Below are 22657 nucleotides of genomic sequence, written 5' to 3'. Positions count from 1 at the left end.
ATCCGCTGTGGCGACGCCTAACTGGGAAAAGCCGAAAGAAGAATACGACTCTCATATTAACATCTTCTCTTAGTTTGAAATAAAATCTTCAGATGACTCTACACTTTCCCAGTCCATTAATTTATCTTCCACAATATCTTCAAAACATTCACAACCAACTCATTATCACATTTATCTTTCCTTAACCAATACACAGGAAAGTGCCAATGTTTTCATCTAATATCTTGCAGTAACTTCTCTATCATAAATAGTATTAAAGAATGATCTGCAACGTCCATAGGATGTATATCCACATATGTCATTAAACATTTATGCTCTGCTGAAATGTAACCCCTTTTCCAATCTTGCCCAGTTATTGTAAAGATGAGAGAAATGCATGCAATCTAAATCTCATTTTGCTTTTCTGGCATGACTAACAAACCAAATGATCTCAACTGAAGTCTTAAAATTGTCCTTTTGAGAGCAAGATATTCCTTGGCCCTCCTAAGAAAGTACAGTTGTGTACCTACCATAAATGTAGATGTTAGAGTGTATTCACTGTTGCAGTCATTACACTTGGGTTATCCTGCTGGCAGGCTACCCGCAGTCGGCCTGAATTCCAAAGTCCTGGTCCGGCGTTGGTTGCTGTCACCTCTTCCCTGATGTCAGTGCGCCAGGGGTATAAAAGATGCAGCCGCCATTTTCTTCAGTTTTTCTTGCCCCAGATGTCAGGTGCCCCCAAAAGGGTAGGCTAAAAATTCTGCTTATAAAAAAGCATGCAGTAACATAAACATTACCTTCATCTACAAGTAAATACACCACATAGGTTGTATAGAATAGAGAAGTACAGATAAGTCCCAGCAATGACAGGGGGATGGTGGGAGGGTAACCTGGACTGCAACAGTGAATACACTAACATCTACATTTATGGTAGGTACACAACTGTACTATGTTCATCGTGTTTCACTGTTGCAGTCATTACACTTGGGTTGAATCCCAAAGCTGAGGTTAGGTGGCTGGGCCTAAATAGAATTAGGAGTGGCTATGAGGCCCTGCAGAACTACAGTGGCAAAGCCTGCTCTGGATTTAGAGTAAAGAGGTAAGTGGTAGTGCTTTGTAAAAGTGTGCACTGAAGTCCAAGTTGCAGCCTCCAAAATATCCTTGGTTGGTACTCCTCTGAGGAAGGCTGCTGAAGTGGCTGCTGCTCTAGTTGAATGTGGCCTAATGCCCTTAGGCACTGATTTGCCATGTTGTGAATAGCAGAAACAAATGTAGTGGCCTATCCATTTTGAAATAGTCTACTTTGAAATAGCCTTTCCTTGCGATCCTGCAGCATATGCCACTAAAAGTTGCTCATTCTTTCTGAAAGCTTTAGTTTTGTCCAAGTAGAAGCGTAGCTGTCTATGTCCAAAGAATGCAGAAGTCTCTCCCCTTTATTCTGTGGGTTTGGATAAAAGGTAGGCAAATTAATGGTTTGGTTAAGAGTCACACTGGACACTACCTTAGGCATAAATGTTGGGCTTGTCCTTGGAGAAACCCTGTCTGGATGGAAAATAATAAAAGGTTCCACAGCCATTAATGCCTGTAACTCTGAGACTCTTCTTGCTGAAGTTATTGCTAGGAGCACAGCTGTTTTCCCATGATAAGAATTTTATCTCAGCTGTATTGGCTGGCTCAAAAGGAGGCAGTGTGAGCTTTTCCAAGACAAAACTGTGGTCCCATGCAGGTAGTGGTGCTCTCTTTGGAGGTCTTATGTTTTTGGCCCCTCTGAGGTACTGCCTTAGCAGTGGATGTGAAAAAATAGGTGGGTCCGTATTGTAATGAGCTGAAATGGCAGAGGCATGGATCTTAGTTGATGAGAAGGATAGGCCTTTGTCCAGCATCTCAGTTAGGTATTGTAAAATCTGAGGAATATTTGGTACAAGCGTGTCAATTCCTAGTGCCTGGTTCCAAGCACAGAATCTCTTCCATTTTTCTGCATAAGATTTTCTGGTGCTGGGCCTCCTGGCCTCCAAAATAACACCCATAACTGCTTTACAGAGAGGTGTGTTCGGAGTGGTTATATTATCCGCCAAGCAGCCAGATTTCGTGTTCTGAGTTGGCTGTGCAGGATCTGATTGTTTAGTTGGGTCAGTAGATGAGAAATTTGAGGTAAAGTCCAGGCTGGGCCTTGAGACAAGCTCTTTAGGATTGGATACCAGTGCTGGCGTGGCCAGTCTGGGGCAATCAGTATCATTTTTGGCTTCTCTTGTCTGACCTTTAGAAGTACCTTGGGGAGGAGAGGCAGAGGAGGAAAGGCATATACTGTAAGGGTTTTCCAGCTGAATGATAGAGCATCCACTTTCCATGCTTGTTTGTGATAAGTCCTTGTGCAGAATCTCTGTAGTTGGCAGTTGTGAGGGGAGGCAAATAGATCCATGTCTGGGCATCCCCATTTCCTTATTATCATGCTGAAGACTTGTGGATCTAGTTTCCACTCGTGAGGGTCCATGAGGTTTCTGCTTAGTTCGTCTGCCAGAGTATTTGTCTTTCCTGGCAGGAATTGCGCTTGCAGGTGCACTTGATAAGTCAATGCTGTGTTCCACAAAGTCATGGCTTGTCTGCAGAGGGGGAAGGAATGTGTGCCTCCTTGCTTGTTTATGTACCACATGACTGTAATATTGTCCGTCTATCAGCAGTTGTCCTGGATGGAGTAGATCCTTGAAGGCTGTCAGGGCGTTCTGTACAGCTAGCATCTCTTTTTGATTGATATGAAGATGCACTTGGCTTGCGGGCCATGTGCCCTGAATACATTTTTCTGACATGTGGGCCCCCCCAGGCATAATCTGATGCATCTGTTGTTAGTGTCTGCCTGGCTGTGGGTACAGTGAATGGCTGTCCCTTGTTGTGGTGACAGGCTTGTGCCCACCATCGAAACTCCTGTTGTAGGCAGGGAATGAGTGTAATTAATGTTTCCAGGCTGTGGCAATGTTGAGTCCAAACACTTTTTAGATACCATTGTAGCTTCCTCATATGCAGTCTTGCATATGGAATTAGCAGAATGCAGGATGCCATGAAGCCCAAAGCCTGCAGAATTTTTCTTGCAGATAACTGGGTCTTTGTTGCCATCTTTTCGAAGTAAGAAGTCAGTTGCCTTTGTTTGTCTGGCGTGAGATAAGCCATCTGGGCAGTTGTATTTAAGCTTGCACCCAGGAATATTATCTCTTGAGAGGGTACTAGTTTTGATTTCTTTTCGTTTACTGTGTACCCTAGAGAAATTAGTAATCTTTTTACAAATGCCAGATGCTTCAGTAGAATGTCATTGTTCTCTGCTTGAATAAGGCAGTCGTCCAAAAGTAGGGATATATTTGAATTCCTCTTTGTCTGCAAAATGCAATTACTGGTGCCAAGCATATTGTGAAGACCCTGGGTGCAGTAGATAAGCCAAAGGGCAGTGCAGAGAATTGGTAGTGCATTGAGCCAGCTATGAATCTGAGGTATCTTCTGCAAGATTGTCTGATTGGGACATGCAGGTATGCCTCTTTGAGGTCCAAAGTTACAAGCCAAGCCTTCTTGCCCAGTATGGGCAGAAGCTGCTACAGAGTCAACATTTTGAATTTTGGAACGTCCAGAAAAGTGTTTAGAATAGACAGGTCCAGTATTGGTCTCCAGGCTTTGTCCTTTCTGGGTACCAAGAAAAGTCTTGAGTAAAATCCTTGTCCCTGCTCTTGCTGTGGTACTCGCTGAATAGCCCTCTTGTCCAGGAGAGATGAAACTTGCTCTTGAGCCTCTGCCCATTGATTGTGTGGCAGGTCTGGCATACCTTTTGTCTTTGGAAGGGTGTGAAAGTGGAACCTGTAGCCATGAGAGACTATATTCAAGACCCATTTGTCCTGGGTGATCATGTGCAAATTTTGTGAAAAAAGTGCTAGCTTTCCCCCTAAGGGTGCTGCCAAAAGATAAGTGCTTGGCATTGGCAGAGGAAAGTCATTGGGACTGTTTCCTATATGACTGTGATTTGCCTTCTCCGCTTTTGGAGGTAGAAGCACCCCATTGTTTAGGCCTGTATGAGCCTTGGGGCTGGGGTCTGCCTCTAGGGCGTCGGTATCTACCTCTTTGTGGCCTGTCTGACACTGGAAAGGACCAATTCTTAGAAGGCCAGTTCCTGCTAGATCTGGGTGGCTGTACCTGTAAGAAATCCTTTACTGTCTGCATAGATTTTGCTTTATCCTCCATTTACTTCAATACCTCTTCTGCCTTAACACCAAACAAAGTATCATGCTATAATGGAGCATCTAATAATGTTGCTTTAACATGATCAGGAAGATTCTGTTCATTTAACCAAGCATGTCTTCTAATGACAGAACCTGTAACAGCGGCCCTGCATGAGGCCTCCAGTGAATCAAAACCACATTGCAATGTATACTTTCCCACTTGTTCAGCTGCATGCAATAAATCCTGCATTTCCTTGTTTTCAGAACATTCAGAATTTGTCAACATTTTCTGTTTGAGCAGTGACATTAAGTATTGTTGATATTTAAGCATATGAAACTGACAATTTAAAGCCCTTACAGCCAAGGTAGCAGAAGTGTAAACTTTTTCCCCTATCTGTCCAGTGCCCTAGAATCCCTATCAGAGGGGACAGGGTTTTTGCAGTGGAAGCCTTGACCCCTTTGGGACCCTGAGATATAGTTTCTGGGTCAGCAGCAGGGTTTTTATACAGAAATTTATGAGAATCTGGAACCCTGTAGTATCTGTCTGGCTTAACTGGTGCAGGGGGTAAAGAGTCAGGAGACAGGCTGGACTCTGAAAATACATCATCTACAATGTCTAGAACAGGTGGAATAGCAAGAGGTCTGTGCGGAGTCAGTAAAAGAAAGTCTCTGAGCCTTTTCTTAGATTCTGAGTAATCTTGGCTCTCCCAGTGAAAATGCTCCCTCATGGTATGCAGGGTTTCCCCAAAAGAATAATCCTCAGGAGGAGAGGCTGAAGGGATGGATTCATCAGCATCAGAATCCTCACAAGGAGGAAGAGAGTATCCCTGTTCTGAAGAGGAGTCAGAGGAAATGGAAACCTGATCAGACAAATCATATTCTGTGTCTTGCCTAGGCCTCTTATCAGGAGAGGGATGGGAACCCCTGATCAAAGTAATTAGGTCTTCGGCCATTTTAAGCATCTGTTTCTTAGGCATGGAAGTCTGTCCAGGAGAATTCTGTACTTGTTTCTTTGTCTTTAAAGCTGTTTTAGTCTTTGCCTTGGAAGCTGAGGTTGGCTTGACATATAACTGTGTAGGTCTGAAAACACCCTCAGAAGCCAATGCCTGCTCAGCGGCTCTGGACCCATCTGAGGGAATAGTTTCCGAGTGTCCAATACCTTGAGTATCCAGAGGCCTAGTTGTCTCCACGTGGGAGTCGGAAGCGGCCTGTGGCTCTGAGGTAGTGGGTGTCAGGGGCTGCGAAAGCACCTCACTGAGAACCGGCGACTGGCCTAGCAGAGGCCTCGTCGGTTTTGGACCTCTGATGCCTGTCCTTTTACTTTTCCTTGCGCTTTTTATAAACTCCAGTCGTTGGCTGTTCCGACGGCATTATATAATTAAACCTTCGGCCAAAGTAATGAAAAGCAAAATCGTACCGACGCTTAATAGTGCGTTGGTTAAATCTAGCACAAAACCGACAGCTAGCAACGTCGTGGTCAGGGCCTAGGCAAGGAATACAGTAAGAATTAAAATCCTTATGAGGTATTTGCTTCCCACAAGAAATACAATTGTTAACTTTTTCTGACATCGGTCTGGAGCAAAAAAAAAAGTTTCCCCAACGGGGTACTTAGCTTTATTGAAGACTTTGGATCTGAAATTTGATTTTGAAAATCTCAGGAGTCGGCCGACCGGCACTTGCGAACTGCTTTTGCTTTGGGCACAGCGCAGCAAGAAAGACTGAAGAAAATGGAGTTGGCTGCATCTTTTATACCCCTGGCGCACTGATGTCAGAGAAGAGGCGACAGCAACCGACGCCGGACCATGACTTTGGAATTCAGGCCGACTGCGGGTATCTTGCCAGCAGGATAACCCAAGTGTAATGACTGCAACAGTGAAACATGATGAACATCCCCCCTTTTATCAGTTTCTATAGTCCTGTTACCATAAATACATAGAATGCTCTGTTGGTAGAATATTTCATTAAGTATTCTCTAACCTCTCTGCTCTGGCACCATGCAAGTTCCTACCAGTACCGTCATTTTCCCCAATACCACCTTATCATCACAAAAGTTAGGAGGATGGCCTAATGGTTAAGGTGTCTGTCTTACAAACACAAGGTGCAGGGTTCGAGTTTCTCAAGGGATAACTGGCTAGGCTTAAAATGTCTCGCAAGGGCAGTTAGCCTAGTACTAATCGATGAACGAAATCTACCAAAGGGTCATTTTTTTCTCCCAATTTTCAGAGGAGCAACTCTGTTTATAAGCAGTAGTACCCCTCTTTTCCTTGTTTCAACATATTCTGAAGACTAACCTTCCATAAATTCTTCTTTGATGATGTCTTTGTTTTATTCTCTAAATGAAACGTGTTCTGCAGGACTATCTGTGTTTCAGTCTTCCAAACATAGATCAGAATCTTACTAAACTTTGGTTTATTCGCAAGACCTTTTGCATTAGTATATTCAATCCTGTACTTCTAGTTTTACACTAGTACTGTGTTATACCTTTCCTCTGATTATTCCCTTTACTTATTCCTACTTTCTCTCAAATCTCAGCTGCAGAAGGACCATTTCCCCAGCCAATACAAAATAAATTACTAGCAGCCATCAGTTTGATCTTTCATCCCATCCTACTCCATTCTATCCTACTCCTCCATTCTAGATTTCCACCTTTTGTCCCTGCAGTTGTCCAAGTAAGTTTTTTGTACACTTCAGGACAGGGCAGCTGTAAGCATTTTGGGGGCCCCCAGCAAATGTCAAGTTGGGGGCCCCCTGGGCATTTTCAGTCTAAGCATCACCCTGTCACTGCCACCACTTCTATCCATCTTTTTAGTTCATGCTGCAGGCTTTTAGGAGTAGTACACACAGACTGACCTGTAGCTACAATGATCTTATTACAACCGGCATACATACCACACTGTGTTGGCCCATCTCACAAAGGGACATTTTACAGTTACTGGCATTTATGTGTAACAAGGATACATTACAACAACTCTATCTACAGGGGAGAACTAATGTGGAATGGAACCCTAGGCACTGCTTACTGTTTCAGCCCCCGCCAAAAAAAAAAAACACACCCTCCAGAGTTTCCCCCATGTTGGGCTTCCCACTTATGCACAATACTTATTTTTTTCTTCCATTTCTCACATTTTACCTTTTTTCTTCAGCTTTTTCAAGAAGCCATAACTTTATATATGCTCTAAAGTGCTTTTTAAGTTTATTTTTTTACCCAATGATGGCTTGAACAGAAATGATGACTAAGGAAAGAAATTCAATATTGCTGTTCAGCTTTAGTTTTCCTTCCATCTTTTCAATATACTTTCTTGACCAAGACAGCACAGTAATAACCATTTAGGAAATAACTCAATTAAGCCAGTGCCCCCAGAAGCTAGAGCATTTCCCAACCTTTTAATTCAAAAGAGGCCTAAACAAAAATTGTAAGAAAAAAGAATTTCAGTCTTATTTTTTTCTTTCAATAAGACAAGTTGTATCCGAGGCTTAAAATTCAAAGCTGACAAAAATAGTAGCTCAAAATAAATTAACAAGTCAATTGTGAGGATACACAGATCATGTATGGGAATACTGCCTGCCTCCCTAATCCTCCCAAAAAAGACAGTCACTGCCTATGCAACCCTCTAGTGTTAGATTGGGATGAAAGCAGAGATTCAAATGGCCACAGTCATATATTTCAAGTGACTTCTGAAATACATATACATAGCATGCCTACTTACTCTTCGATCCTAACCCCCAAAGGCAACCAACTGTATATGTGCCTGATGTTTGATTGTGAGGAAAGCGAAAATAAATAATGATTGCAATAATGTATTCTACGTTGCTGCTACCAGGCAGTACACTGCCCCTACAGGAGCTAAAGTAACTTTCTTTGTATACCACTGAGGTCTGTTAGAAAAGTAAAGGCAATGATAACTACACAATCCCCAGCACCCTCATAACCTACGGTAAATTTCTGTACACAGACATCTGAGCAGAGATGTTTTAGAATGTTTGTGGTTGAGGACAAAGGCTATTATCAGTTTTATCCTAACAGGGTCATATAATAACTCCATTCAGGCTAAAGAGTGCAATCAGAAAATAAAAGCATTTTTTTCTCGTCATTTTTCCTCAACCAAAAACAGCTTTTTTGGGGTCCCCACAGTCAAGGATGATTAAGGGAGCCTCCTGTATCCATTTATGCAGTTTAGGGAGTGGGGGCCACCAGATTCCTAGAAGATCTAAGTGTCTGAATGCTCTGTGATATATTTGATGCCTTACTTTTGAAATATAATCACTTGTTAGCTACGTTTTTATTGATACCCTGAAGAATAAAGTGTGTGTTCCGGCATTACTGGATATGTGCATTGATAAAAATCTGTGATATTTTTTTACACACACACACCACAGCAATGCTAATTTTGTACCTATTTCAGCAAGTACATTGTACAACACTAGTGCTATTACACAAGATCAGGGATTGCGTTTAGCAGTCATCAAACAGCAACAGGGATAAGTCACTTTTATTTACCTCAGTGAGGAGTAAATTAATATCTATCACTATCCCTGATTTCACAGATATTCCTGATTTTGTCTCATAATTTTGCTCTGTCACAATAAATCCAGTCATCAGAGTTTTATACTTATTGTCTAAAAATGCATGTTGATGCAAAATGTGTTATTACAGTAACTTTTTAAATGAATTAAGAGTAATATATAAAATGTGTTCCTCATTTTGAGACTTTATTATGCTATTATTTTTATCACTGAACAGAATTCTTCAGCAAAGATGTTGAGAGTTACAGTATCAGTTGTTCTGCCAGTATGTATAAAAACCTTGAAAGAGAAACCATTTCTGAAGATTAGAAGCATCAGCTCTTCTTAAACTCCACAGTTTGCAATGAGATCAGTCAGCCTAGGCTGCTGATCTCTGTAGTGCTTACTTTGTTTATGTTCATTACAGCTTTGTCCGAACAAGGTCATATCACAGTCCTGTTCAGGTTAAAGAGTATAATTGAAACTTAATACATTTTTTCTCCTCATTTTTCCCCAACCAACAGCGGTTTTTGTGGGGCCCACACACAGTCATTGATGATTAAGGAGCCCCCTCCAGCCACAGTTATTGCAGGTACCTAAAACTGGCTATGTTGCTAATTTTAGTGAAGAGGGTGTCCACCATCAGGGCTTAACCTAGGCCGGGGCATTATGTCATTGGTAAAATATTTAATGAAATTGTAAAGCTTGTTACTTGACAAAATACTGTTACTATAACTAAAGATGTTTGAATTTTGAAGGAGATAAATAGGAGTTATTATTACTTACCTGCTTTATTAAGTATACAAGATTGCTGTACTAGCTTTTGTTGGCTTGACAGACATGTTACAAAATATCAAGATAAGATAACTTGCTGTGGTTGGGGGCCCCCCAGGACCAGGGGGCCCCCAGCGACCGCAGGGTTCGCTGGTGCCTAAAACTGGCTATGCTTCAGGAATATACACATCCTCTTTACAAACAAAATGAACACAAAACAAAACTATATACATTCCACAACCACTCCAATTAAAACCTCCTTTCTTCAAGCCAATCAAAATGTATTTGACTGAGATATCCCACACTCTCATCACAAAACATACCCTCTCCCTGATTATTATTATTATTATTATTATTATTATTATTGCAATAAATGAATGAATGAAAGTTGCTACTGGACTACCGCAAAAACAGAAAGCAGTCCCCTTCAATTACAAAAAAAAAAAAAATTGCTACTTCATATACTAAATTTCTTTTTATATATTTAGTAAAGAAAGCCCTTACCAGCCTTAACTTTATGCCATGAGCAGAACCAGGACAGCTAGGGATGGTACTAAAAAATTAAGTTTAACATATTTTGAAATGCATTAGACAGAGAAAGAATGCAATGCACTACACTACACTCCCTGCAGAATCATCTATGCACTGATAACTGGTCCACCCATATAAAGCTGAAATGCATGCACATTGTCATCCTTTGGGGCATTCTCTTGACAGGACACTTCTCCTGAGTTAGCAGCCCCTCCATTCTTCTTTTCCACTGGGTGGAAATATCCTTTTGATTTTCATTTTGTCCACAATTCCTCACTTGCTGGAGTGCCACTTCCTTAAATGTTTTTGGGTTTTACTGGGAAAAACACTCATGTTGGCATTGAAAAAAGAAAGGCCAGATCCAGCATAAGCCAACCTAGGCACCTGCCTAGGGTCCAGTGCTGGCTGCGAGGCCTGGTCATGCAACATTAATTAAAAAAAGAAAAAAAAAATCAGTTTTGCTCTTTTAAAAAGTGTCAAAATTTTCTGTTCACATGGAGGCAAAACTAGTGTGTGCTGACAGATACGCATGAAATGAAACTGGAGCACACAAAGATGAATCTACACATGCAACGAAGCAAGAGCACATGCAAGCAAACGACACTACTGATGTGGGATTTGAAATGTCCTACAGACAGCTGTTGAATTTCTGTTTTTTTTTCCCAGCATCATGCCAATTGATTTCTTTTGCAGGACTACAAGTCACTTCTTGAATTAGGAGAAACAAAACGGAGTACCAGGTTAGTGTTGCAGCAGTAAAGAAACATGGTTTTAGGGGTGTGTGTGTTTGTGTGTGTGCATAAAAGAAGCCCCAGTTAGTGGGCACTGTCTAGTTAAGTGACTTGTGGGGGTCATACAGAATCAAACCCTGTACCTTAACTATGGGCAGCAAGAGTCTTAACCCTCCAAACCAACCACCAGGCCTCCTTTAACTTTTTTTTTTGCTTAATTTCTGAGGATTAGTCTGTCCATGTCAGAGTTTCATAGTTAACTGGTTGATAAAGTTAACAGAACAGGTTTTGCAAGAGAATTAGTGTAGTCTTATCTGATAACACTTTTGCAGAACATCTCTGACTTTGCCTATTTATGCCCTGCTCTGTCCTTCAGCAAGTCACTTAACCGAACAGTGCTTTGGGGCAGCTGGAAATTTGAGATAGGCTCCTCAATGATCTCCTGGACAGCAAGCCTAGTAACTACCCATGAACTAGAGTAGTTATGGTGTAAAGGAAGGAAATTGTTTGTATTAAAAGAGAGGCATTGTAATATTTGCTATGATCTTTGTATGCGATACTTGGTTTCCTTGCCCTGTTGAATGTAGACAGTGTGTTTATTATTTAGTTGCAACTTCACTTGACAGTTTGAAGTCTATGAGTTTAATATTAATATTTTAACTATGAAAATATTTGCATTTAGCTTGTTTTTGCAGGCACACATGAAATACAGTGTGTTTGTGCTACAACAGTCTGTCTAGCACTCAGTGCATGCAGATCAGTAAGACTACAAAGCTACTACAAAGCTAACTGTAGTATACAGTTTGGCCCCCTCAGCCTTCAGTTGTCTTCTGTGTGATACTGACAAGTTACTTTACTAGACACTGCTCTCCGGGGCTGCTCCTGAAAAGGGACACTTGTGCCCAGTGGGCTGTCCCAAGCTGTTAGCAAATGTGTCACACATTTGTCTTTTGAACTCCTGCACTCTTCACATAAATGCCGATTAGTGCTTCACTACATTCTATAAGAGTATAAATCCCAGCAGTTTAATTGGTTGCCAGATGCATTTTCATTAAATACAAGTTTCAAAGGAAGAGAAGTTTACTGTTTATCACATTAAGCCTATTTAAAATGTAAGATTTTGTTTTGAAAATGTCGTGTTTTTTCTGTAAAATTTGAAATTAAAGTTTTAAACTGAAAGAACTCCAGCTCTATTCAGTCTCATACCGCTTGCTCAGAGGTGACCTGTGCCTGACATATAAGGCCATGTCAAACCCAGATTTGATGAATATGCTTCACCTCAAAAAATCTAGATCCCTCAGAACCACAAGGGCGGGAGACTTAAACCTTGACACGGTTATAAATAGAACGTGCTGGAGGGACAGATTCATCACCCAGAGACTCCCTATGCTGTGGAACAAAATCCCGGTACATGTGAGGCAGAGCACCTCGCTGGCCTTGTTCAAGAGGAATCTTGACCAATGGATGGGAGATCGCAGATATACCCCAGGGATTACTTCAGTGTCACTGCTTGACAGAGGCACAGAAAAATGATAGGCATAGTTTTTATTCAAACTAAAGGGGTGGCGAAAGCCACATAAAGTACAGTTTTGTACCTACCATAAATGTAGATGTTCGAGGATCCACATTGCTGCAGTCCTAACTATTGGGTAGTCCGCTGTCCAGTCGGCCCGAATACCAAAGTATATGGCTGACGCCGGTCACGGCGCATTAGACTGACGTCAGTACGTCAGGGTACTAATGCGCATGACCGACGTCATATCCTCAGTCTTTTCTTGCCCCAGATGTCAGAAGACCCTAAAAAGACAAGGCCAAAACCAAAACACACCAAACATACCTGCACCAAAAACATATACAATATATACAAAGGTACCAGAATATAATCTCACCTACACAACCACCCCTAAAACACAGAGGGGAAGGAGGGAGGGTAAATTGGACTGCAGCAATGTGGATCCTCGAACATCTACATTTATGGTAGGTACAAAACTGTACTATGTTCTTCATTCCACATTGCTGCAGTCCTAACTATTGGGTAGAATCCCAAAGCAGAGGTAAGGGAGGCTGGCAAATCATAAGGAAGCAGGAGCTGATAACATGCCTTGCAAAATAGCTGTGGCAAAACCAGCCCTAGACTTAGAGTAGAGAGGAAGGTGGTAATGCTTAGAGAAAGTATGCACTGAACTCCAAGTAGCTGCCTCCAAAATATCCTTAGTTGCCACCCCTTAGAAATGCTGTTGAAGTGGCAGTAGCCCTAGTGGAATGAGGCCTAATCCCAGCTGGAATCTCTTTGCCATGATGGGAATAACAAAATGCAATGCAAAACCCAATCCACCTAGAAATAGTTTGTTTTGACACAGGCTTGCCCTGAACTCAAAGCAAAAAGAAACAAACAACTGCTGAGACTTTCTAAAATCCTTAGTCCTGCTTAAATAATAACGCAATTGCCTGTGTACATCTAAAGTGTGCAAAATCTTTTCCCCTTTATTTTGGGGATCTGCATAGAAAGTAGGCAAATGAATAGTTTGGTTTAAAGCCACACTAGAAACCACCTTAGGCATAAAGGAAGGATTAGTACGTAATGATACCCTATCCTTATGAAAAATCAAAAAAAGGCTCAACCGCCATAAGGGCCTGTAACTCAGAAACCCTTCTTGCAGAAGTAATGGCCAACAAAAAAGCAGTCTTCCATGACAAGTATTTCAGGTCAGCAGTAGCTGCAGGCTCAAAAGGTTGTAGAGTAAGTTTCTCCAACACAAAATTGAGATCCCAAGCAGGAGTAGGAGCTCTCACGTGGGGTCTTATATTCTTTGCCCCTAAGAAATTGCTTGAATAAAGGATGTGAAAACAATGGTGGGTCACAATCATAGTGAGCTGAAATTGCTGCAGCATGAATCTTAATGGAAGAGAAAGACAAACCTTTGTCCAATAACTCAGTAAGATATTGAAGAGCCACACTCAAATTAGGCTCGAAATCTCCAAATTCTGTGCTGCAGTCCAAAATAAAAATCTCTTCCATTTTTCTGCATACACTTTCCTTGTACTAGGTCTTCTGGCTTCCATAATCACATTTAAAACCTGTTGAGGAAGTTGAGACCTGCTGTCTTTCAAAACAGAATATGCCAGGCTGTTAGATGAAGAGTTTGAAGCTTGACATTGAGCAGATGACCGTCCCTCTGAGACAATAGGTGTGGAATCAAGGGTAAAGGCCATGGAGGCTTCCTTACCAGACTCCTCAGTAATGGGTACCAGTGCTGCGAGGCCAATCTGGAGCTATTAAAATCATCCTTGGCTTGTCTTGTCTGACCTTTAGAAGCACCTTTGGGAGAAGAGGCAGAGGTGGAAAAGCATACACATGAAGATTTTTCCAACTGAAAGAAAGAGCATCCACTTTCCAAGCTGTGTGATGAAATCCTTGTGCAAAACTTTGGCAGCTGGTGGTTTAGTGGAGAAGCGAACAGATCTATGTCTGGAGTTCCCCATGACACTGTCAATTTTTGAAATACATGAAGATCCAGTTTCCACTCGTGGGGATCCATGATTTGTCTGCTTAACACATCTGCTAAGGAGTTCTGTGCTCCGGCAGAAACCTTGCCTGAAGAGTTAGTTGCAAGCTGAGCGCAGTCTCCCATAAAATCATTGCTTGCCTGCACAATGGGTAAGAATGTGTTCCCCCTTGTTTGTTGATGTACCACATGACAGTTGTGTTGTCTGTTAGAATCAACACCTGCCCTGGAAGAAGTAACTCCTTGAAAGCCATTAATGCAAACTGGACTGCTAACATCTCTTTCATGTTGATATGTAGATGCTGTAGTCTGGCAGGCCACTTGTCTTGTATCCACTTTCCATCTAGATGAGCTCCCCAAGCAATGTCGGAGGCATCTGTCGTTAGAATCTGACTTGCCTCTGGCCGGGTCACAGAGAGTCCCTTGTTTAGGTGACATTCCTGAGCCCACCACAAAAATTCCTTTTGAATGCAAGGTATTATTTGAATGACAGTGTCCAAATCCTGGCAGTGCTGTGTCCATAGATTTTTGAGATACCATTGTAGCTTCCTCATATGCAGTTTGGCATTGGGAAGCACCAGAATACAAGATGCCATGAACCCTAAGGCTTGAAGGACTGTCCTTGCAGTCAGCCCGGACTGAAGAGATAATTGATGGAAGTAACTGGAAAGATTCTTTTGTTTGTCCGGGGTTAGAAAGGCCATCTGGGCTGCTGTATTCAGTCTCACACCCAGAAAGCACATGTCTTGAGAGGGTACTAGACTGGACTTTATTTCGTTCACAGAATACCCTAGGCATCTTAGCACTGCTATGACATATTCCAAATGCTGTAGAAGGTCTTCCTTTTCTTGAGCCAGAATCAGGCAGTCGTCCAAGTAAGGATAGATTTGAATTCCTTTTAGCCTGAAGTAAGCTATCACTGGAGCCAGAACCTTTGTGAATACTCTGGGCGCAGTAGATAAGCCAAAGGGCAATGCAGAGAACTGATAATGAGAATTTCCAGCTGGAAAACGCAGATACTTTCTGCAACTTAGTCTTATAGGCACATGAAGGTAAGCTTCCTTGAGATCTAAAGTTACCATCCAGTGATCTTTGCCCAGCAGAGGTAAAAGCTGTTGTAACGTCAACATTTTGAACTTTGGAATGTCCAGATAAGTGTTGAGGATAGATAAATCCGAAATTGGTCTCCACATGTTCCCCTTCTTTGGTACTAGGAACAGGCGAGAATAAAATCCTAGGCCCCTTTCTGGCACAGGAACTGACTGAATGGCTCCTATTTGAAGTAACAGAGAAATTTGTCTGCGAGCCTCTGTTCTTTGTAGAGGAGGAATGTCTGGCATGCCTTTGAAAGGAGGCAAGGTATGGAAATAAAACCTGTAACCGTGGTGAATGATATCCAGAACCCATTTGTCTTGGGTAATTAAATCCCAATTTTCTTTGAAAAGAGACAGTCTTCCTCCTAGAGGTGCCGCCAGGCGAGAAGGTACTGGCAGCTGAAAAGGCAGGTCATTGGGTCTGCTTACGAAAGGACTGACCCCTGCCCTCACCAGAAGTCTGAGCAGGTGAACTCCCTGTCCTAGGCCTAAAAGAACCTTGAGCTCTGCCCCTACCACGTCTAGACCTACCCCTAGACTGGGAATCATAAGCAAGATAAGTCCATCCCTTAGCAGGCCAATTTCTACTAAACTTCGGAGGCTGCACCTGCAAAAAATCCTTAACAGTTTGCATAGACTTAGCCTTGTCCTCCATTTTCTTTAAAACTGCTTCCACAGGCGAACCAAACAACACATCAGACTGTAAAAGAGCATCCAAAATCCTTGTCTTAACATGCTCAGCTAAGTTCTGATCTCTCAACCAGGCGTGCCTATGAAGAACAGAACCAGTGGCAGCCACCCTGGAGGAGGCCTGCACAGCATCAAAACCACATTGCAAGGAATGTTTACCCACTTGTTCAGACACATGAACTAAATCCTGCAACTCTTTACACTCAATACCTTCCGCCAGAGCATCCACCTTAGATTTCAACTGTGAAAGAAGATAATTCTGATATTTTAACATGTGAAACTGACAATTCAACGCCCTCATGGCTAAAGTGGAAGAAGTATACACTTTCTTTCCCCATCTATCCAAAGCCCTTGCCTCTTTATCAGGAGGGACAGGATTTTTAACAACTGAGGCCTTCACACCTTTAGGCCCCTGAGAGACAGTTTCGGGTCTGCCCTAGGACTCTTAAAAGATACTTATGAGCGTCAGGCACCCTATAGTACCTATCCGGATTCACTGGGGCACGAGGCAAAGAATCAGGATTCAGGGAAGCCTCTGCAAAACATCTTCCACCACATTCAAAACAGGAGGTATAGCTAAAGGCCTACGCTGGGGTAAAAACAAGAATTCCCTAAGCCTTTTCCTGGAATCAGAGAAATCTTGCCCTTCCCATTTAAAATGCTCCCTCATGGAATGCAGAGTCTCTGAAAATGAAAAATCCTCAGGAGGAGAAGCTGAAGGAGTAGAATCATCCACATCAGAATCAGAATAAGGAGGGAACTCCTGCAAGTCTTCAGCCGAAGACTCAGAAGCCTCGAGCATTGCTCAAAACTCTCAAACTCAGGTTCCACCCTAGGCCTCTTATCAGGAGGGGGCATAGAACCCCTTATCATAGTAATCAAATCCTCTGCCATTTTAAGCATATGTTTCTTAGGCAAAGACCCTGAGGCACTAGGAGAAACCCCCACTGAAGCAAAACTTGGCCTGCCCCTCAAAGAAGCCTTGGAAACAGAAGGGAGGCTCTAACCACCTTAGGAAGAGAAGGAAGAACAGCCACCTGAGAAGCCCCTCAGCCTGGCCTACTTCCTGAGAGGATACATCCTGTAACAGTAAAGTCTCTCCCTGAGACTCCAAAGAAACACCTGGCAAAACCTCCGGCTCCACTGAGCCCTCTAAAGAACCGGCATCTGGGACTGTCGGTTCTTCCACTCTAGGCTTTGCTGTCTTGTCCTTGCGTTTTAGCGAAGCGGCCGGAGCATCCGGCGGCATTTTATAATTACAACGCTTCCCAAACACTAACCTGGCACAGTCTAACCTTCTCTTAATAGTGCGTTTGTTAAATCTAGCACAAGAGCGGCATCCAACAACGTCGTGCTCAGGCCCTAAACAAGGTATACACAAAGTATGGTAATCCCTATGAGGTATCTGTTTCCCACAAGAAATACAGTTATTCACTTTTCTGACATCCGGTTAAATACTGAGGCAAGAAAAAAACGAAATATTCCCCAACGGGGTACTTAGCCAACTTTGATTCGGTCTGAAACTCTGACTTCAGAAACTTTCAGAACGCCAACCTGCACTCGCAAAATTGCTTCTGCATCGGACCATGCGGCAAAAAAGACTGAGGATATGACGTCGGTCATGCGCATTAGTACCCTGACGTACTGACGTCAGTCTAATGCGCCGTGACCGACGTCAGCCATATACTTTGGTATTCGGGCCGACTGGACAGCGGACTACCCAATAGTTAGGACTGCAGCAATGTGGAATGAAGAACATCTATGGGCTAGGCTTATAAATGCCCTTGGGCAGATAGCCTAGTATGAACCTATGAACCTAAATGAAATCCAAATCTATGAGATAATCGTAAAAGTAAATAGAATAGTACATACATAGACAGGTACGAACAGTGCTTATGATAAGTGGGGATAGTCAGACAAATAATGGGATCTTGGTATGTTTGGTGAAACCTCAGAATTCATCACCCTGTATAGGGCACCATTTGTCCATGATCTGGCTCGCTCTACTTTGGAGGTATATGCTACAACAATACGGCATTATTAGCCATCCTTCAAGTACATCAGATCTATCCTTAGTGTTGTTGGATGGAATGACTATTCCTGACAACACAGAAGATACAGGAAAGTCAAAAATGAGATGCAGGTGTCCTGCAAGCATGTAAGCCCCACCCCACACACAAAAAAAATAAAAGTATTTTGTGTGTCCGTAATATTTCTGACTTTTCTATCACTTATAGGTTGTTGAAAAAGAGTTATGTACTTACCGTAATGTGGCATCTGTGCTATCCTAGATCATTATTCCTCACAGTAAGGTCTTGGATCCGACCTGGTAACTTTAACTTAGACAGATCCAAAGGTCAAGCTCCTCCCTCTCCCATAATCTCCTGCTGTCTTCTAACCCTCAGATCGAGTTTGCTGACACAGTCACTATCACTATAACCAAAACGGTAGAAAGGAAGATAGTCCTAGACCCCACAACACTCCAGCTTCCTCAGATGACCAAACAAGGAAGGGGAATAGTGGGAGGGGAATGTGTGGAATAATGACATAGGATAACACAAATGCCAAGTTATGGTAAGTAGTCAAAATATAATAAGGCAGTACTACCAGGCTGAAGATAAAACAACTTTATTAAAACAATAAATATAGCAGCATCAAATCATAAGCGCTTTCGGGTAGAATCCCTTCATCAGATGATGTTGTGTCTTTCGGCTTTCCCCGGTTAGGGGTCGCCACAGCAGAACTTTGGTCCGCTAATGACTGGCAGTGGATTTTTACGTGCCGGGTTGCCAGCCCTGACGCACAACCTTCAACGAAGGTACGCCCATTCACGCATGTCTCCACACAGAAGACACTCTGACTGAGAATCGAACAGGACAAAGTCTTACTGTGAGGCGACAACTCTACCGCAGCACCACCACCGCAGTTTATCCCTTCATCAGATGATCATTTTTAAAATCAAACATTACATCTTATATAAAACCACATAGCAAATCAAATTCGATAATTTACCCTCCTTTTTGCTAAAGCAGGTTTTAAAGGAACCACATCATTTAATCCTTAGTTTTGATAGTATGCACCCCAGGTATGTGTTTCAGAATATAGTAAAAGGGCAAATACGTAGTGTCTAGGTTATGTACCAATGGGAATACGTTTTATCATGAACTAGACTCTTTAAAGACTAATTTTCAAAAAAGGGGGTACACTAGGAATTTATTAGGTAAGGAGTTGAGTAATAGTAGGTCATACAGGAAGTATAAAGCCAGACCATGGATAGCCAGGGGAGAAGGGCTACAAGATACTACAGGAACTTCGGTGAGCAATAATAATAAGGGGATGCAGCGGAGTTTAACTTATAACAGTGACATAGGCGGTATATGTAATATTATTAGAAACAATTAGAGAATCTTACTCACAGATGAAAGTATAACTAAAGTTGTAGGAACACAACCTAGACTTGTTTTCAAAAGAAACAATTTAAAAGCAATTTTATGCCATGAACCCTCCAGTGGTGGTTTAAAACGGTGCAATATTAAGAGCAAGGGTACAGTTCCCTGTCAAAATTGTAAGGCATGTAGATACATTAAGCAAGATTATTTTTTACATCTCAGGACTAAGAGGAGTTATTCTATGAATACATATGCTTACTGTAATACACAGAATGTAGTTTATATTGTTAGCTGCCAATACTGTACAGCATATTATGTAGGAAAAACTAACTGCAGGCTTAAGGACAGACTTTTTAAGCATCTTTCTGATGTTAGATTGAAAAAAGAACAAAATGCATTGTATAAACATATAGCTATACATCAAAATCATGCTTTTGTTTTTATGGTTGTAACTGTTAACAGAAGTCAAAGAATGGGAAATGTGAGAAATGAGACTGAGTATAGGGAAATGCAATGGATATTAAGACTAGGAGCTGACAAAGCCAAAGGATTAAATGATGTGGTTCTTTTAAAAACCTGTTTTAGCAAAAAGGAGGGTAAATTACTGAATTTGATTGGCTATGTTGTTTTATACAAGATGTAATGTTTGATTTTAAAAATTATCATCTGATGAAGGGATTCTACCTGAAAGCGCTTATGATTAGATGCTGCTATATTTATTGTTTTAATAAAGTTGTTTTATCTTCAGCCTGGTAGTTCTGCCTTATATATTTTGACTATTTGCTATCTGGATTTTTTGGTGGTACTTTTGGTGAAGGAGGCCTTTTATTTACCTTTGAAGTTATGGTAAGTACCAAACTCTTTATCTGATGTTATCCAAGTCATTATTCCTCACAGTAGGGTCAGAGTCCCCAGCTATTATTTATCCTGGGGGGCCTCAAGGAAGCATGTGTTGAAGCACCGTGGAACCAATGGAAGCCCTGTTACTGGAAACCAAATCTAGCTTGCAATGTGAAATAAAGATGTGAGGATTAGAACAAATGTCAGCAGCACAAATATCGTCAATGGACAGTCTGGCCATGAAGGCTGAAGAAGTAGCCACAGACCTAGTAGAATGAGCTCTATCCTTTCCAGGAACTTCGAGATGTTTGTTGGTGCAGATTGTGGAGCTACAGACGGAGATCCATTTAGAGATAGTCACTTTGGAAATGGGAAGGCCACGTCTATTTGGGGAAAAGGCCACAAACAGCTGGTCTGACTTGCGAAACTCCCTAGTCCTAGGGAGACAGAACCGCAATTGCCTGTGTACATCCAAAGGATGCAGAATGTACTCTCCTTTATTGGAATAATTGGGAAAGAAAACTGGTAACTGGATATATTGATTCAGATTGGATTCAGTGGCAACCTTGGGCAAATAGGATAGATTCATTCTAAGAGACACTATCTTTGTGAAAGACCATTTACAGGGGAGCAAGTGAAAGGGCTTGCAGTTCGGACACCCTCTTAGCCAATGTTATGGCTACTAGAAAGGCCGTTTTCCAAGACAAGAATTTGAAATCACACAAACTAGCAGGTTCAAAGGGGCTCTGAGTCAGAGACTGCAGCACTAAGGTTAGATCCCAAGGAGGCGAGGGATCCTTAATGGGAGGTCTTAGAAGAAAAACGCCTTTCATGAAGGCTTTACAGAGTCTGGAAGAGAATGTAGGTTTGCTATTCTCATGAAAATTATAAATCACAGGTAACTGAAGCTTTATCATAGAAAAACTTGCCCCTTCCTGAAAAAGTGAGGACAAGAACAAGAGAAAATCTGGCATAGAAGCAGAAAAGGGGTCCAGATTCCTGCCCTTAGCCCAGACAGAAAACCTTTTCCGTTTACTACTGTAAACTTTTCTGGTGGAAGGTTTTTGGGAAGCTAGAATACTATTCTTGATGGGGGAAACTAACCTGGACTGTTTCAAAATTACTGGAACAGGAGAAACCATGTGCTAAGATGAAGGGTCCGAAGATTGAAAAGAAGGAGCCCTAAAGGATGGGAGATCAGATCCTGATGGGGATCGATCCAGTCTCCAAGTAGGATACTTCAGAAGAGAACTTAGGAAGGGAAGCCACACTTGACAAGGCCAGAAAGGGGCAATGAGGATAATGGATGTCCTCAGGCATTGCGCTTTCTGCAAAACTTTTGGGATAACAGGGATAGAAGGGTAAGCATAGATGAGACCCAGGGACCAGTCATGGATGAGAGCATCCCATGGTGACTCCCCAGATGGGGGGGGGGGATCAGGTCGAAGTACATGCTGCATTTGTTGTTAGTAGGGGAGGCAAAGAGGTTGTAGCATGGTTGACCACAACGATCGAAGATCTGCTTCACCACGGTCAGACTGAGGGAACACTCGTGAGGACCCAATATGGCTCTGCTTAGTTTGTTGGAGAACACGTTGGAATTCTCAGGTATATGTTTTTCAACAAGAAAGCACCCTGAAGACATCACCCATTCCTACACTCTCATGCCCTCTCTGCACAACGGGTAAGATTGTGTCCTCCATGTTTGCTGATGTACCAGACCACTGCCATGTTGTCCATTTGAAACGCAACTGTCTCCAGAGGGAGGCAATCCTGAAAGGCTTGCAATGTTAGGAGGACTGCTGTCATCTCCAAGACATTTATGTGCAATTTGGTCTCTACTGGGACCACGTGCCTTGAACTGTTCTACCCTTGGAATGCCTTCCCCACATCCCAACATGGGAGCATCCGTGGCCACCATAGCCTTGGATGGAGGGAGTTAAACAGGCCTGCTCAGATTGAGATCCTGAGACTGAAGCCACCAAAGAAGGTGCCATCTGCACACTTGCATCATTTTTATGGACATGGACATAAGTCGAGACAGAATGGATGACTGAACCGCCAAGGTCTATTGTAGAACTCGCATACAGTACTTTGCTAATGGCACAAGCTGTATGGCCGTGGCCATGGATTCTAGGGTCTGAAGAACCAAGTGGACTGAAGGAGAAGAAAGATCTAAGACTTGCATGACCTCCTCCCGGAGTAGCTGCACTCTGTGAGAAGGTAATGCTGCAATCTTTGAGATGAAGTCTAGATGGACTCCTATGAACTCTTAACTTTTGCTTCAGAACCAAATTTGACTTTGAATGGTTCACTGTTATCCCCAATTGGCTGAACAGGAGTAGAACATATTGGATAGCTTGTGACAGTCAATGCCTTGTGGGTGCCATGAGGAGTCAACTGTCAAGGTACGGAAACACCTGGAAT

The 22657-nt window shown here is 42.3% G+C and overlaps 1 protein-coding gene across 1 annotated transcript in view; it reads right to left on the bottom strand.

The window, feature by feature from the left end:
- The window catches only part of PPIP5K2 (diphosphoinositol pentakisphosphate kinase 2), a 3486936-nt gene that overhangs the window by 3191916 nt on the left and 272363 nt on the right, over window positions 1-22657 (bottom strand). The window contains 1 exon segment of the mRNA XM_044063880.1: window positions 16274-16304. Coding sequence (XP_043919815.1) covers window positions 16274-16304 — 31 coding nt within the window.

Source organism: Protopterus annectens, chromosome 2.part2 (genome assembly GCF_019279795.1).
Source record: "Protopterus annectens isolate FY-2018-M chromosome 2.part2, PAN1.0, whole genome shotgun sequence".
NCBI classification, from domain to species: domain Eukaryota; kingdom Metazoa; phylum Chordata; order Ceratodontiformes; family Protopteridae; genus Protopterus; species Protopterus annectens.
This window is presented reverse-complemented; position numbering and strand designations above follow the sequence as displayed.